The 18,412-nt window shown below is 38.1% G+C and overlaps 1 protein-coding gene across 1 annotated transcript; it reads right to left on the bottom strand.

Moving 5' to 3' along the window:
• Window positions 1–17,057: 17,057 nt before the first annotated feature.
• On the bottom strand, window positions 17,058–17,929 carry LOC149551687 (uncharacterized). Its single transcript, XM_089787208.1, has 2 exons — window positions 17,626–17,929; window positions 17,058–17,523 (listed from the first exon to the last, which is right to left on the bottom strand). Exons 1-2 carry the CDS (start codon window positions 17,907–17,909, stop codon window positions 17,388–17,390), a joined length of 420 nt encoding a protein of 139 aa, XP_089643334.1. The 5' UTR covers window positions 17,910–17,929; the 3' UTR covers window positions 17,058–17,387.
• Between the last annotated feature and the right edge of the window lie 483 nt (window positions 17,930–18,412).

Consider the following 18,412-nt stretch of genomic DNA (forward strand, 5'->3'; position numbering starts at 1 on the left):
GCAATTTGTAGTCATTGGTCTGCAAATTTCTAATAGGTCTTCAGGAACGAAAACTCCCTTAGATCTGCATAACTGAGGAGGTGAAATATCCCCCGAAGGGTTGCACGTTGGAGGTGGCACGACAGTCATTTCATCAGGGCTAAATTCGTGGCCATAGGCCAATTCTGAAAGATACATGCATTGAAGATAGGCAACAGTGAAGAATTTGGTCAAGGGCAACATCCGAATAGAAGAAATTTGAGTTGATATCCAGCTGCGACAGGAGGACGAATTCGATATCTTATTTGATAGATCCACGTTCAAATACACCCTTTTCAAAAAATTGGCGGGCTGAAGGCACAACCATTTTTGCTTGCGTCAAGGCGTTTAACAGGAGGAGATCATTCGAAATCAATATCGGGTCTGAGGAGCGGCAGTCACTACGCACTTTGTGGGACTATACAGGAATATCCGCAGCCGAAAGTGACATTGGAAGATAGGAGACCAGGGCGCGATCTTCCCAGATACCAGATGGATTCCGCTCTAACCGTCGAACTCCAACCACGGGTCGTAAATCATATCCCCAATAACATCGTCAGTCTGGATGAGGGCAGAATCGGGACTCAGCTGGTGTGATCCGAGTAGTAACATAGCATACCTATCGGACGACAACAAAACGAATAGCAGATCTAGCAGGCTCGGATTTGGTAGTGACTCCGCAGCTAACCGGAAGGAGTAAGGTTTTACTACTCACGCAAGGAGCTTCCTTGGGTTTTTCCTTTAATATCACTCTATTTGTAGCTTGAACAAATATATATGCATTGTCACTGTTATTTCTCTAATAACCATTAATTTTGAAGGAAGATTCGAAATATTGCATTTGAAATTTTCCAACAATTGTGCACCCAGTGTTTTACAAATTTTTCATGGTTCAGTTTAGTATTTCAATAGCTTTCAGTCAAAGGACATAATAGTGGTATCAGAGCTTGATTGCTAATTGTTTGACGAAATGTCAAACCCTTGAAGTTTTAGTATTTTGGTGTTTAAGAAGCAAACATCCTGTCGGGGTTATTTCAGTGGTATCAGAGCAGTAGTCCTGCCATCCTGATTGGGTAGGAGTATTTTTATGCAACCATATTCCCAGTATTATATTCGCAAGAGAACCATATTTAAGGACAGAGATATGGGTGAAAGACAAACACAGAGTCCACCAAGATTTTCCAGAGTCGATGATGATGAAACCAGAGAGTTTTACAGAATCATGACTACCGGACAACAAGAAATAGCTTAGACACTACAGGCTTTGACTACCATAATGGAAAGAGTTGTTCAGCCCAGGATTCAGGATCAAGGAAGAGGCACATCTGATCACGATGATAGGAGTGTGGCAGGATCACAAGGTGCTCCTAGGCGCAGATCATGGACAGCAAATAGGCCTACTCGTCCCACCTTCCTAAGGGAAGAGGCTCAGGAGATGGGAGAAGACGATGTACCGGAAGATTTCCAGGATGATCTCAGGGCTGCTACTGCAGAATGGCAGGCATTACCCCTGCATGTGCATGAACTATTAAACTTTGATCGCTATTTAAACCAAAGGAGAGAACATATGAGGAGCAACCGCCAAAATAGGAAGCCTAGAGGAGGTTATGATAGTGAGTTACAGCGAGCTATTAGCAAACTCACTTTACCATTTTTCGATGGTAGTGGTCAGATGACAGCGCAAGCTTGGATTCATAAGTTGGACACCTTTCTAGCGTTAAGGCCTATGTCTGAAATAGATGCCATCAGGTATGCCACCTTGCATCTGGAAGGCACAACTCATGATTGGTGGTCACATGGAATGGTTACTTTGCAGCACAATCAGGTAACATCGTACCAGGACTTTGTGGATAGATTGGTTGAACGTTTTGATAAGAAGGATCCAGAAATTTATTTTTGCGACCTTGCTCAGTTAAGACAGTTTAGCTATTTAGAGGTTTATATTAGTGAATTTCAAAGGTTGTCAGTCATGGTACCAGATGTGTCGGAAAGGAGGTTAGTTATCTTATTTATAGAAGGATTGTCTGAACCTCTCAAGGGATGGATTAAGGCATTTGACCTGCCAACACTGCAGGAAGCCATGGGGAAAGCACGGAGTATGGAGCTTACAGCACCCTCTAGCAGGTTCACTTCCAGGAGTACTACCTCTTTCAGAGACAATAAGAAGTTTGATAAGAATAAAGGGAAGAGCATTGAAACCAAAGGAAAATCTACTACACCCCTGGATGCAGAAGCATTAAACGACTTGTGCAGGAAGAAATTATGCTTCTATTGCAAAGGTCCATATAACAGGGATCATGATTGTCCTTTGAGACCTAAAGGAAAAGCCAATAGGGTTATGTGGGCATATTATGAAGGATCAGATTCTGACAGTGCAGCAAAAGAGGATGATCACAGTAGTTCAGAGTCTGAGGAAGAAATAGGGAATTCAGAGCAAAACGAGGAACCTGAATTACATCTACAGTAGGGGCGTTTGTCTAGCATTCATCAGGAAGGATCTTTTAGATTACGTGGTGTTCTAACAGGACAGAAGGTGATCACATTGGTTGATATAGGAGCTACACATAATTTCATCGATGCACGATTGGTCAAGCGCCGTGGTATTAAGACAAAAGAATTTGAAGGTCTTCGAGTATAGGTTGCTGATGGTTACACTCTTAAGTGTAACAGGATGGTTAGAGATATGCCTTTACGCCTAAATAATTATGAGTTCAAGGCAGATTACCATGTGGTCAATATGGGTGACTTGGATATTGTTTTGGGAATGACATGGTTATGTTTATTAGGTGAGGTCACTTTTCGACTCCAGGACATGGAGATCAAGTTTGAAGTGAATGGGAAACAGCATGTGTTGAGAGCTATCCAGAATAGCGACATCCAAACAATTTCTCTCAGACGATTAGAAAGATTGGTCAGACATGAGGAAATTGAATGGGCAACCATGTGTACTCTCATGCCTACACAGGAGGAACAACAAAAAATAGAATATCATCCTGACATATGAACATTGAGGGAAAAATATAGTAAGGTATTTAGTGATATTCCACCTGGTACACCACCTGATAGAGGGATTGAGCACATCATCGAACTAGAAGAAGGTGCTAAACCAGTCATGATCACTCCATACAGGCATCCAAAAAGGCTCAAAGATGAAATAGAAAAAACCATCAAGGAGCTTCTGGCGATGGGACACATCAGACCTAGTAAGTCTCCTTTTGCTTCTTCAGTAGTCTTGGTTAAAAAGAAAGATGGTTCGTTGCGGATGTGTATAGATTACATGATGCTGAATAAAAAAACCATTAAGAATAGATATCCTATTCCACGGATTGATGAGCTAATAGATGAGCTGCATGGGGCATGCTACTTTAGTAAGATTGATTTGAGATCAGGTTACCACCAGATTAGAGTCAGAGAATAGGACATTGAGAAGACTGCATTCAGGTGTCACTGTGGGCATTTTGAGTTTGTAGTAATGCCATTCGGATTGACCAATGCACCAGCTACTTTCCAGTCCACCATGAATAAGGTCTTCCATCATCAGCTGAGAAAATTCATGTTGGTATTCTTTGATGATATCTTGGTATACAGTCGAACATGGCATGAGTACATGGCGCATCTAGAAATAGTATTGAAGACCTTGCAAGAAGAGTCCTTGTATGCCAAAGAGTCCAAATGTGATTTGGGAATGACTGAGTTGTTATACTTAGGTCATATTATCAGTAGAGAAGGAGTACGGATGGATCCTGATAAGATTCGTGCTATTGTGGAGTGGCCTACTCCTGAGAACCTAACTCAGTTAAGAGGATTCCTTGGTTTATGTGGATTCTACCACAGATTTGTTTGTGGATATTCACGACACACGGCTCCTATAACAGATTTTCTTAAAAAGGGAGCTTTCGTTTGGACAGCAAAGGCACAGGCTTGTTTTGACAGATTCAAGGAGATCATGACTTCATGTCCGGTACTAGCATTGCCTGATTTCTCGAAACCATTTGAACTTCAGTGTGATGCCTCAGGAGATGGTATTGGGGCTGTTTTGATGCAGGATAAACACCCAATTGCATATGAAAGCAGGAAAATCCGTGGGCCAGAGAGATCATTCAGCATTTATGACAAGGAGATGTTAGCTATCATGCATGCATTAGCTAAGTTCAGGCAGTACTTAGTAGGTGGAAAATTTTGCATTAAAACTGACCACAACAGTTTAAGACATTTCCTTGGGCAAAGGGATCTCAATGATAGGCAGCAGAAATGGGTCAGTAAGTTACAGGCATATGACTTTGATATATCTTATGTTAAGGGCACGCAGAATGTGGTAGCGGATGCCTTGTCACGCAGACCACATCTTAGTTCGATGATTGAGATCTCTGAGGACTGGAAGCATTTGATTATTGCAGAATATGCTAGAGACTCATGGGCATCTGGGATAATTGACGGGACAATTGTTGATACCAGGTATACACTTGTGGATGAGTTGATTGTTTACAAGAACAGGATATTTTTAGTCCCAAGATCGAAGGTGAAGCAATTTATTATGCGGGCTCTTCATGATTCACCTATAGCTGGTCACCTCGGATACTTTAAAACTTATAGACAGGTTCGAGAACGGTTTACATGGAAAGGAATCAAGAAGGATGTTTTGCAGTATGTTCGTGAGTGTTCTATTTGTCAACAGAATAAACAGGAGCACACCTTTCCAGCAGGACTTCTACAGCCACTTCCCATTCCATGTCAGAAGTGGGAATGCATATCCATGGATTTCATTACCGGGTTGCCCAAGGCTCAAGGTCGTGATTGCATTTATGTGGTGGTAGATAGACTAACGAAATATGCTCATTTCTTTCCCATCACCACTACTTATACTGCAGTACAGGTAGCTGAGGTATTCTTCAGAGAGGTTTTTAGGTTACATGGGATACCCCGCAGTGTTGTCAGTGACAGGGATAGTAGATTCTTGAGTCAATTTTGGCGAGAGGTGTTCCGATTATGTGGCACTGAACTCACACCCAGTACCAGTTATCATCCACAAATCGATGGATAGACAGAGATAGTAAACAAATGGGTGGAAGGCTACTTGAGGAATTACATGGCTGATCAGCAGAAGGCTTGGGTAAGATGGATTTATTTGTGTGAGTATTGCTATAACACAACTTTCCACATGTCTATCCAAATGACACCTTTTCGAGCATTATATGGCTATGATCCACCGACTTTCATCGACCTGTTAATGGGTGATGTTCGGGTTCCACGTGCTGGGGATTTGATGCAAGAATGTAAAGACATTATTAGCTCTCTACGAGATAACATTGCTCGGGCACAGAATCAATATAAACAGTATGCAAATCAGAAGAGAACTGAGAGAAGTTTTGTGGTAGGTGACATGGTTTACTTAATGCTTCAGCCATTTCGACAATCTACTCTCAAAAAGAGTGGGTCAGAGAAGATTAAGCCCAGGTATTATGGACCTTTCAGGATCATCAGGCGAATAGGGGAATCGGCTTATGAGCTTGAGCTTCCAGCAGACAGCAAAGTATATAATGTGTTTCATGTATCACGCCTCAAAAGGGCGTTGGGACAGAATGTGATACCTTCTGCAGTATTACCTCCCTTGGATGATGAAGGGAAATTGATCCTAGTGCCGGAATTCATTTTAGAAAGCAGAGAAAAACAGTTCCGCAGAAGAGTAATCAGAGAATATTTGGTTAAATGGAAGGATCTACCAGTCGAAGATGCTACTTGGGAGAATGAGACAATTTTGCAGCATCCAGCTTTGAGATTGCTTGAGGGCAAGCAATTTTAGGAAGGGCGGACTGTCATGTCCCCTTTTTAGCGACATAACTTTAACAGGGGATTTGCCTATCATCGACTCTCGTAGGCAAATGATTATGGGAAGAGGGTCATTTTTGTCTTCCGATAATTACAATTTTGCTCTCGAAGAATAATAATTGAGTAAGTGGGGCCTACTCATTCTAATATTAAATTAAAGTTGTACTCTAACTTTATAAAGTTATTTATTTAATTTTATAAAGTTTAAGTATGAAGTACATCATAAAAGATGATTCCGAAAAACTTCCAGAAACTTCTCAGCGAAGTGAATAAATAGAGGACATAAGGCTCCCATTTGGAACAAGCGGTTTTGTGGATTCAATTTCTCTTTAATTGGAGCAATTTGTAGTCATTGGTCTGCAAATTTCTAATAGGTCTTCGGGAACGAAAAATCCCTTAGATCTGCATAATTGAGGAGGTGAAATATCCCCCGAAGGGTTGCACGTTGGAGGTGGCACGACAGTCATTTCATCAGGGCTAAATTCGTGGCCATAGGCCAATTCTGAAAGATACATGCATTGAAGACATGCAATAATGAAGAATTTGGTCAAGGGCAACATCCGAATAGAAGAAATTTGAGTTGATATCTAGCTGCGACAGGAGGACGAATTTGATATCTTATTTGACAGATCCACGTTCAAATACACCCTTGTCAAAAAATTGGCGGGCTGAAGGCATAGCCATTTTTGCTTGCGTCAAGGCGTTTAATACGAGGAGATCATTCGAAATCAATATCGGGTCTGAGGAGCGGCAGTCACTACGCACTTCGTGGGACTATACAGGAATATCTGCAGCCAAAAGCGACATTGGAAGATAGGAGACCAGGGCGCGATCTTCCCAGATACCAGACGGATTCCGCTCTAACCGTCGAACTCCAACCACGGGTCGTAAATCATATCCCCAATAACATCGTCAGTCTGGATGAGGGCAGAATCGGGACTCAGCTGGTGTGATCCGAGTAGTAACATAGCATACCTATCGGACGACAGCAGAACGAATAGCAGATCTGGCAGGCTCGGATTTGGTAGTGACTCCGCAGCTAATCGGAAGGAGTAAGGTTTTACTGCTCACACAAGGAGCTTCCTTGGTTTTTTCCTTTAATATCACTCTATTTGTAGCTTGAACAAATATATATGCATTGTCACTGTTATTTCTCTAATAACCATTAATTTTGAAGGAAGAATTGAAATATTGCATTTGAAATTTTCCAACAATTGTGCACCCAGTGTTTTACAAATTTGTCATGGTTCAGTTTGGTATTTCAATAGCTTTCAGTCAAAGGACATAATAGTGGTATCAGAGCTTGATTGCTAATTGTTTGACGAAATGTCAAACCCTTGAAGTTTTAGTATTTTTGTGTTTAAGAAGCAAATATCCTGTTGGGGTTATTTCACTATTGACACAGTGTAAAGCCTTTAACAGGGCAGACCATCAGAAGTGGTTGAACAATATTGCTGCAGTAATTTTTGTGGGTATCATCCCCACCCCAGTTTTACCTTCTCATTCTTGGAGGGTTTTTGGGTTACCAAATTCCAGTGTTATGTGTTGTTGATGCATGTGTTTAGTTTCATGTTTATTTGATGTATTTACATGCATGCAATTTACTTTCAGTTAAAAGTTTTATTGGCTAAAGTGTGATACTTATGATTCATTACCCCCCCCAGCCCCCCCCCCCCCCCTCTCTCATAAGTAATCTTTCCATATTTGAATATTTCAACAATTGGTATCAGAGCCAATCCAGGTTCTCACAAGGAAAAGCCTAACAGCTTGGAGGAAAAGATCTAAATATGGAAGCTTTCAAACTTGGAAAGATCATTGAAAATTAGGTGATAGATGTGCAACTTGCTTTGCATAGCTTGGAGGAATTTAGAAATAAGTTGAGAAATTCATTAAAAAAAAAATAAAGGATCTAGCCACAGCCAAAAATGAGATAAACTACAAAGAGATTGATACCACAAACATATTTTTCAACGGAGACACTAAAGAGTTTGATGCAGCAATAACATAACTGATGGAGAAAAACAAAGCTCAAACAGAGGAGATAAGATCTCTCAAGATGGAACATGAATCACAGGCCATAATGATATGTGAAATTACTGAACAAAAGAAAATAGTAGTTGATGATAAGGTCATGATGGAAAATGACAAAAAAAAATCTTGCAAACAAACTTGAAGAAAAATGTACTAAATTGACAAGGATCTCAAACATGCAGATGGATACACTTGCCCAAATGATGAACCTTCATCATGAACTCAATGTGAAAGATATTGAGATCTCTACTTTGAAGATGCAAAATGAATAAATGCAGAATGAATTGAATAGAGAAAAAAAGGTGGCAGAGAATCTCAACAAGTCAAGTGAAGCCATCAAATATTTTGAGCAATTACTGAAATCTCCAAGATCAACCCATGATACATCAGGACTTGGATACAATAGCACTGAAGTTGGAGAATCATCAAAGAGTGCAGAACAAAGAAGTGATAAAGGTAAAGATGTTACACCTACATGTCATTTCTGTGGAAAGAAAGGACATACATCTAATGTATGTAGAAGCAAGAATGCCCATAAGCATGATAAACCTAAAAGTATAAACCATTGTCATAAATGCAAGAAGCAAGGTCATCAAGCATATGAATGTAGAACCAAAACTACTAAGACATCAAGATTTGATGGACATTGTTATAATTGCAAAAAGTATGGACATAGAGCTTTTGAATTTAGATCAAAGCCTATGTGGACATTAAATCAACCAGCAAAGACATCAAACCATGAATTTTGGGATTACAACACTAGGTACAGTTGTCACTATTGTCAAGAATATGGACATATACCCCAGAATTGCAAAAGAATGCATTTCAAGGGAAACTATAAAAGATGGTTGAGTCAAACTACATGTTTCAGTTGCTTAAAAACTGGTCATGTCAGTAGAAATTGCCCAACGAGGTCAAAGGCATCAAGTTCTGAGTTCAGCAATGGAAAGGCAAAGATAGATGTTGGACATATCAGAAGTAAAATGAATAAGACATGGAAGAAGAAAGATGAGTATAGCACATCAAGTGTAGAGATCACTTCACCTAATAGGTCAAGTGATCACACTTCATCAAATTAAGCAAGAATAAGTGTGTGGGATTGATAAACCAAGTCACATCATACATCAGTCCCAAGACATAGAAGAACTGCAAAGGAGAAATCAACATAAGCAAAGATGCTAAGTCAAAATTGAGAGCTTTGCAAGATTTGTCAAAGTTGTCTTCAGGTGCCGAGTTGCTAATAGCGACCAAGTTGATAGATGATGCCAAGCTGTGAAATATCAATAGGAGCCGAGCAAAGTGAAACACAATGGGTGTCGAGTCATGTTGAAACCCTTCAAGTGCCGAGTAGACAGTTGGCAGCGCACTAAGCATTAATTACTCTGTTTTGAAGAGTACATAAATTCAATTTTTGATCATTTTCCCACCATTCAAACGAGAAGCAAAGCCGAAAAGAGAAAAGAAGATCAAGGTCAGCTCAGAAGCCATTTGTGAAGATTTCAACAGCAATTCAGGACAAGTTTCATCAATTTGAGGTATTTTACTTAAGTGCCGAGCTACGTAGAATTTATAAACTTGTTTAAATCGTAAACCCTAGTTTGGCAAACAATGGCATCTGGGTCAGGAATCACTAAGGGTAGAGAGAGTCATGAGATACAACTGGTCAGCAATGAAGTTAAACAGCCTGAATTCAAGCCCATTCCAGAAGTAGCATACAAGAATGATTTCGAAGGTGCATTATCAGTTATTCCAGATAAAGTTGTTATGGTCCAAGATGTTCACAGATGTTATAACTGCAAAATTGGAGCCATAGGAGATTTAGAGATCTACAATGCATATGACAAGCTATGTGAGAACAAAAGACTGAAAGATGAGTTCTCAATAATAGAAAGAAAAGGATTAACCAAAATCCTAGAATTTTTGATTGTTTTCAAAACTGAATGGTTACAGATAGTTTTGAGTAGAATACACGATGGAGCTTTTTGGTTAGAGTTAGGGCCAGTAAAATTCATCAAGAAAATTGTTCATAGGGTTACTAGTATTCCAACCCTAGATCGGCCAAAGACCCTACGAAGTGACAAAAGGGAAGTAATAGAGAAAAACACAGGTGCTAAATGGAACTATAGAGGAATGACTATTGACACAGTCATAGATCCCTTACTAGATTTTGCTGTGAGAATCATTTCACACAAATTCTATCAATCAAGCAGGTTAAACAGTGTACCTTGTATAGAAGTTGATGTTGCATACAAGATAATTAAAAAGGATCACACTTATGATTTAGCAAAGCTCATGTTTCAACAGATTAATGAAAATCTGGGAGCTATAAGGAAGAGCAAGGGAGCTCAGTGCAAATTTGGATTAGTTTTGGAGTGCATATTTTTCTATCTGATGAAAGAATTCCCTTCTATGGGTAAGGTAAGATGGAGTCCATACAAAAAAATTGTTGAACAAATCAATAGATACATTGAACAGATGGGTGAAAATTTTGATGCCCAAATGACTAGTTATTTTGAGGACTTCAAAAAGTCCATGAAACAAAGAATGAGGATTCCAGTCTCATTGACTGAGAAATATGAAAATGACATTTGTTTTCTTGTAGATATAGATTATACCTATATACAAGCAGTTATACCTAAAGTAAGATGGCTTAGGCCACTAGGTTATGAACTTGATATTGATCAAGCTTCTGCAGCGATAACAACCCTCCTTGCAGAAGAAGCTGATAAAAATGTAAAATCTTTTGGAACCTATGATGTTGTTAAATCAAGGGTGATAACAAATTTGAAGACTGCTTCTGCAATAAAGAAGAAAGAAAAAATGGTGAGACAAATCAAGAGAAAATTTGGTGTTGAAGAAGAAGGAACAACAGAAGAGGAAGGAGAAGACATCGAAGAAGAGGGAGATAAACCTCAAGGTCTGACTCAAGGGTTAGGAGAAGATAAAGAGGAAAGTGTTGAGGAAGAAAAAGTCGAGGAAGCACAAATTAAAAGAAAGGCCACAACTCCTCCTGCTCCTCAATCTAAGGGAAAGAAAGTAGTTGCTCCTGCACCAAAGAGACCTACCACAAGGGTTGCAACACAAAAAGCCCAAGAGGAGGCAAAAGGAAAGAAGAAAGACTCAAAGAAGACTGCTGCCGAGTCTAAGAAAAGAAAATTTATTGCCTAGCCTGAAACAGATGAGGAGAAGACAGAGTCAGAGGACAACAGTCAATTTCAAGTGGTAAGACACAAACCTCAGACTGCTGTTGATAAATTATGTTCAAAAATTAGGAATGATGATTTGAAAGGTTTAAAGAACCTGAATTTTTCTAAGCTCACCAAAAAAGGGCAAAACAAATTAGAGGAATCTGTGTATGCCATGATGGCTGAATATAAGCACACACCTCTAGAATTAGATGAATCAATGCCGAAAGAATTGTATAAAATTGTAGAGGATAAATGGCATTTTTGTTTACAAATGGAAAAGGAGATAAGGGAGTCAACATTAGCTAGATTTTTGCCTGATTTGACTAGAGATCAAGTAACTAATGCAGTAAAAAGGCATAATAATAGATTCACTCCCAAGCATAGAGCATTCAACATATTACAGAATAAAATTGAAGAGGTAGTTACAAAATCCACAAGATTGTGGAAAATAGTTTACAAGAAAATAGAAGATGTGTATAATGAAGAATTTAAGGCAGAGGCAAGTGCCAAGATAAGAGAAAAGAAGATGTCAGGAACCAAGGAAAAAGAGAAGGAACAAGTGGAGAAGAAAAGTGAAGAAGAAAAGGAAGAAGAAAAGGAAGAAAAGGCACATACAGAGGAGAAAGAGGAAGAGAAAGATACAGCTAAGCCACAAGATCAAAGTATGCAAGACACACAGGTATCTCCTCCTAGTCCTCCTCATGCCACCATCACACCTGCAGATATTATAAAAATAAAAGATGTTACAGACACTTCAAATCCAAACATCAATCCATTAACTCTAGAGGATTTAGAAATCCTTGACCAATCATCACTATTGCAAAATTAAGTTCAAATCCTGTATTGGTCAGTGTTGATGAATTACAAAATCTAGAAGTTAAAACAAAGATAGTCAAGGTAAAAGCACAAGTGCCACCCTCGACCATACAAACTACTGGTATTCTATTTCTTCCACCACCACCTCCACCAAGTGTAGTCACTTATACACTTCAAATGCCAAGTACAACAATAGGGGAAATAAAAGAAACATCCGAACAACCAACAAGTTCAACCCCACCTAGCGATCATAAAAGGGATACTCAAGCTGAAGAAAAAGATGAGACAAAGAAGAAGGAGGAGTCTGCGATACAAACACTGGTTGCATTACCAAAATCTGGTACTCCAACACAAACTCTTCAACAACCGAGCACAGATGGGTTACAACTACAGATTAGGACACCGGGCTCGATCTCATCAAAGGCAGTTAGGAAACTTCACTATGGAGTTCCTGAGCTTGATGAAGAAATAAAGATCCCATATTATGAATCTAGCACTCTCACTGAAGAGAAGATCAATGAAATTCAGAGTGCATTGGACAAAAGAAGGAGACAAGAAGCATTAAGAAAAGAACACAAGCATAAGCCTACCTTGAATGAAATCAAAGACATATTCACAGAAGCTTTCTGCTTACAGTCTCCAGATGAGTCAAGACCAATTATAGAGCAACTATCTGATATAATTGACCAGGTGACTAGTGAAGACCAGGAAACAAATGCCAAATTGCTCGAATGGTCAGAAAGGAAGTTCCAAGGCAAGGTAAATAATAAAATATCTGGTGATATAGCACTGTCACAAGAAGAACTGGCAAAGAAAATCAAAATAGTTAAAACTGTACTAGGAAACATCTTTTCCCTGTACAACAAGTTGTGTGATTTTTCCACATTCACAAAGGACACTAGCTAGAAAATACTGAGCTTGGAGAACAATCTGAAGATTTCTAGCATGCAACTCCCCACAAATCCAGCTCAGAGTGAGAAGCATTTTTCCCAATCGCTTCACACACAAAGAGAGTTAGCTGTCTTAGCAGCAGAGGAGGCAACCACAAAAGCTAAATTGATGCAAATTCAATCCTCAATAACTCCTCATTTGGAACTACTTCACAAGGAGCAGATAAATGCAGAGATAGTCCTCAAGAAAGACCCCAATCTTTCTTCATCTGATGGACTTGTACACCTAGCAGTAGAGATTGCCATCCAACATAAGTCATTAGATGTCGCACTAGCAAATTGGGATGCAGCTCTGAAGGTACTCCTTGAAGTAAATAGTACATTTTTGGCCAAGTATGGCATTTCTTTGTAAGACCCTTGACATAAGTGTCAAAAAGGGGGAGAATAAGTATGCGGGAGTGATAACAAGAAGTGATAAGAAGAGATTAAGTATGGGGGAGTTAAGTACAAGAATGAAATGATAAGTATGATAAAAGGGGGAGATAGCAAATTTTGAGATAGCAAATTTTGATTAGTTAGAATGCAGAAACATGACATAAATCACTGAGTGTACATACAGGATCAACTAACAAGGAGTCATAAGGATCTTAGTTAAGTGTTTTTTCCACTCATGTCAAAGGGGGAGATTGTTAGTTTAAAGAATAATTTTGACAACTGAATGTCAATACACTTAACCATTTTTCCACTAAACAATGCTGAACAAAGAGTAGGTGCCGAGTAATATGAAGTGCCGAGTAACAGTAGGTGCCGAGTGTTAACAAGTGCCAAGTAACAGTAGGTGCCAAGTGTTAACAAGTGCCGAATGTTAACAAGTGCCGAGTAACAGTAGGTGCCAAGTGATACAGTTTCATTTAGGTGCCGAGCTATCCAGGAAACAACATGTGCCGAGCATCAGCAATGCCTCAGGAGCCGAGTAACTCAGGATAAGAGTTTGTGATTGCACAAACTATGATGTAAGCTATTTTTGTAGCCGACATAAGATAAATCTTGAAAGATATAGAGATAAGAACAAATCTTTTACATTTACTATGCAATTTACATGCAGCCAATTGGAAAACTTGGAAAGGCATGCAACCAATCAGCAAAAGACAAGTATTGAGCGAGAAATTGAGATTCAATGTGGATCGTAGATCCATATCTAACCCTAAATCCTCAAATGTCTTTATAAGGAAGACAAAATTTCATTGTAAAAATATATGAGTGGACATACAAGGGTGCACAAGAAAATCTATTTTCAGAAGCGAGGGTTATCAGATCACAAAAATGATCAAGATCAGAGAAAGCAGAACAGGTGCCTGCATTCAGCAATCAAGGATTGTAATCTATTAGGTTCATTATACATAATACTTTCTAGCAATTGTATTAGAATGAAAATCCTATGGTGATAGGTTAGCTTAACAACTATTTCGTAGATCCTTTAATTAGGTGATTAAATCCTTTAACAGGGTGACACTTCATGTTAAGTGTTTGAAATCCTTTAATTAGGTCACTATTGACACAGTGTAAAGCCTTTAACAGGGCAAGCCTTTAACAAGACAGACCATCAGAAGTGGTTGAACAATATTGCTGCAGTAATTTTTGTGGGTATCATCCCCACCCTAGTTTTACCTTCTTATTCCTGGAGGGTTTTTGGATTACCAAATTCCAGTGTTATGTATTGTTGATGCATGTGTTTAGTTTCATGTTTATTTAATGTATTTACATGCATGCAATTTACTTTCAGTTAAAAATTTTATTAGCTAAAGTTTGATACTTATGATTCAACACCCCCGCCCCCCCCTTCTCATAAATAATCTTTCCATATTTGAATATTCCAACATATATATCTATATACATATGTACATATATACATATATGGGTGTGTGTGTATGTACACACACACACACACACATATATGTACATATATGTGTGTGTGTGTACATATGTACATACACACACACACACACACATGTATGTATGTATGTATGTATACGTATATATATTTACATATATGTGTGTGTGTGTACACACACACACACACACACACACACACACACACATATATATGTACACACACACACACACACACACACATATGTACATGTACATGTACATATGTAAATGTACATGTACACATTTACATATGTACATGTACATATGTAAATGTACATGTACATATACTTATGTATATGTACATATATATACACACACACACACACACATGTACATATGTATATGTACATATGTACATATGTATATATATATATGTATGTATGTATGTATTTATATATATGTATATACATATATGTAATATATGTATGTATGTATATATGTGTCTCTGTGTGTGTATATCACACACAATATTTTTCTATTATTTTCCACACAACATTCATGAATGGTATTCATATTTGTCAGGCTTTTAGTTTAATATATTTCGTTTTACATGTGTTATTTTGTCATGCAAATCTTGAATTGTTTTCAAAATGAATTTACAAATTTCTCAAATCATTAGAATAATCCATATTTAAAAGGAATTGATTGTGGGTTTTGTAATTCCCATGTCCTAACCACGTTTCTATCATTTGTACGTTTGAATCCCATAGTTTCTTTGTCCAATTCAAAAGAAGTATGCAGGCAGCGCAATATTCATTTGGACAATTTTTTAATGAGAATAATTTATTTTATTATTTAATTTTATATAGTTTAATTTAAGGATATTCTTTGATTACTTTCCAATGGATAGGTATTTAGGAGTTTTGGCTAAGTAAATATGCTATTGTGCATGACATAGAGTTTTTTTGGGTGGAGTAGATCTAGTTTGATGGAAATTATATGCAGATTGTTTATGTAGAATGAAAACCTTACATGAACAATTGTGTATTAACTTCACTATATTCATAGGGCTATCAGGCTCTAATGATGTGTAAATTTAATATATTTAAGTTGGCTTTTAGAACCTTTATAGATATTGTATCTAGGTGGAATTTAGAAGATTTTTGATGTGTAAATTTTTATCTGTAAGAAGTTTCAATTTGTTCTTAGTTATATTCTACTTTCTTTAAATGGTCTATAATCGAATAGTTTAGTTTTGATCATTCTACTTTGTTATTATCTTTAAAGGTTATTTTGTCTTTAATGTCAGGTCCTGCCATTTTTCTCATTAGCTACTATAAAAAAAATGATATCTATTTTTAAGAACACAATTTTTAGTAATTTGTGAGAATGAATAAATAAATCAAATTGAAAATTTCTTAAATTAATGTGAAAATCTTGTTCACTCATATGCTAGACTAGCTATAGTTGTTTATGCATCAGTCAATTTATAATCTCCAAGTAGAATTTAGTAGTTGTGCAATGTTGAAAATTAGGTGTACGGTTTAGAGGAGCCATTTCAGTTGGAATAATTCCTTCAATGTAGATAATGCTTAGATGCCCTTATGTATCAAATTGGAGATGAAACATAAACAATAGGACTATCAAAATTGATCAATATAATGGTGATTTTTGAGAGATCACAAATATTCTTTGAAACAAGATTATTATTCATAAATAAAATTTGTGTTCCATCATTTTTATTCAATCACCTCTAGAGGAACTTCAATTGGACAAAATTTACTCTTTTTAATTCTTTGAATGAATTCTTAATTGACAGTGCATGAAAATGGTTAATGACATGATGAAGCCTTTGAAATTTCTATGAGATACTCACAAATTCTTCTAATGAAGATATTGGAAGTGCAAGTCATCCACAATATTGTGGGCAATTATTTCTAATTATCATGCTCTTTTTTTTTGGTAGCTTCCAACAAAATGAATTTTTTGGTTGTACTACACCCTGACTAAGAGATAATGTTACTTTAATGCCATAATAAAAATATATTGATGATTCTCTATGTCACAATGAAGACTTTTGAAAATAGTATTTTAAAAATTATGAAAGCTTCATTGTGAAGTATATTATAAAAGATCATACAAGTTTGGATGTTTTATCTAGAGAATTATTGGCTTTGATAATAATTAACAATATTACAAATTTTGAGTTCATGTACAATAGTTTTTTTTTGAGTGTGTGGTAATGAGAATATAAGGTAAACAATGCGTACATATGAAGATGTTATCACTTCATATTATACAAATATTTAACAAATGTTATTCAAAAATAGAGCAATTCTACACCATAGAGCATTCAATAAAAAGTTTTGGCTATAGAAAGTTCCCAAGTAGACTCCACATATCATGTACAAAAGCATACAACTACTAACAATAATTTATTTAGATATAATTTCAATAATTTTAAGAAAGAGGTTGAATCCATTCTATTTTATCCTATCACATTTTAAGGGTAACCTTCATCTATAGACTTCAAAAACCCTAAGAAATAGTGTCCTCCCCTAGAGTGTAGAGCCTTCAAGGCATGTATCCATTTTCCCTTTTACCCTCCTGAACCTTTTTTTACCTATCAACTCGACTATCCATACAAATTATTTCCCATGGAACAAACTCGGTTGAAAACTACACATGTTAATCTGTTAAGCGGACAATAAAAAAAAATCTGCAATATCAAAACCAAAAAAAACGATCAGAAAGGAGGGCCGGGCGGGCCAGGCGGTCCAGGCGGACCGGGCGGTCCCGGGAAAGGAAGAGGCGGCGGCGGCCCGCCAAAAAAGCCGGTGCAGCACAACTCCAGAAGCCAGCAGCAGCACAGAATCGACAAACTGCTCAAATTCACAAAATAAACACATCAAAAACAACAAATAAACAAACATTTCAGGCAATATAATATAAAACAGTCAAAATTGAAGACACTGCTTACTTACCACTGCGTGACGCAGTCACAAAAACCACCGGAAGGCGGCGGCGGCGCCGGGGCGGGTTGGGGCTCTAATAACGGCGCCGCCGGGCCAGGTGGCGGCGGCGGCCAATATGGAGCAGGTGGGGGAGGAGCAGGTGCAGAAATCGGAGGCGGCGGCCAGTAAGGAGCAGGGGCGGGCGGCGGCGGCGGAGGAGGAGGGCCAAATCCCGGCGGCGGAGGAGGGCCGACTGGAAATCCCGGCGCCGGTGGGGCGGGTCCGCCTGGATAGCCGGGATCTCCTGGTCTCATTTTTGCTCTGTTTTTGTGCTCGTTTCAGAACAACGCATCGGGGGTCTTTTGTAATGCTTTTGCTCCTTTCTACGTGTTTCGGAAGAGTGTGGATAATCTATGTAAATTGTAATGCAAGTAACTACCATTCTATTGTAGCTAACATTCGTAGAGAGGGGACAGTTTGCTATAGGAGAGGAGGAATTTTTTGGGCGGTCATGTCGGTCCCCGGGTTACCTAACTACGAGAAAGAGAACAGATGTTGGCCAAATTCACCATGTGGGCCCATTATTCGAAGTAGTTTTAGCTAACATTTTTTCCAATATAGTTTTTCCTCTTCAGAATATTTTAAATTATCTTGTCGAAATATATTGTGTCTTCCGTTTTTTAATTTGGTCATGAATGGAAGCTAGTGGCATTCATTTGAGGGTAACCTCGTAGAAACACATGAATATGAAGGGTGTAGGATTTTAGATTTTGAAGAGTAGAATACATTTTCTATGTGGAATGAAGAAATGAAGACA

Source organism: Cupressus sempervirens, chromosome 6 (assembly GCF_028749045.1).
Source record: "Cupressus sempervirens isolate cs-2001-9-10 chromosome 6, ASM2874904v1, whole genome shotgun sequence".
In the NCBI taxonomy this organism is placed as follows: domain Eukaryota; kingdom Viridiplantae; phylum Streptophyta; class Pinopsida; order Cupressales; family Cupressaceae; genus Cupressus; species Cupressus sempervirens.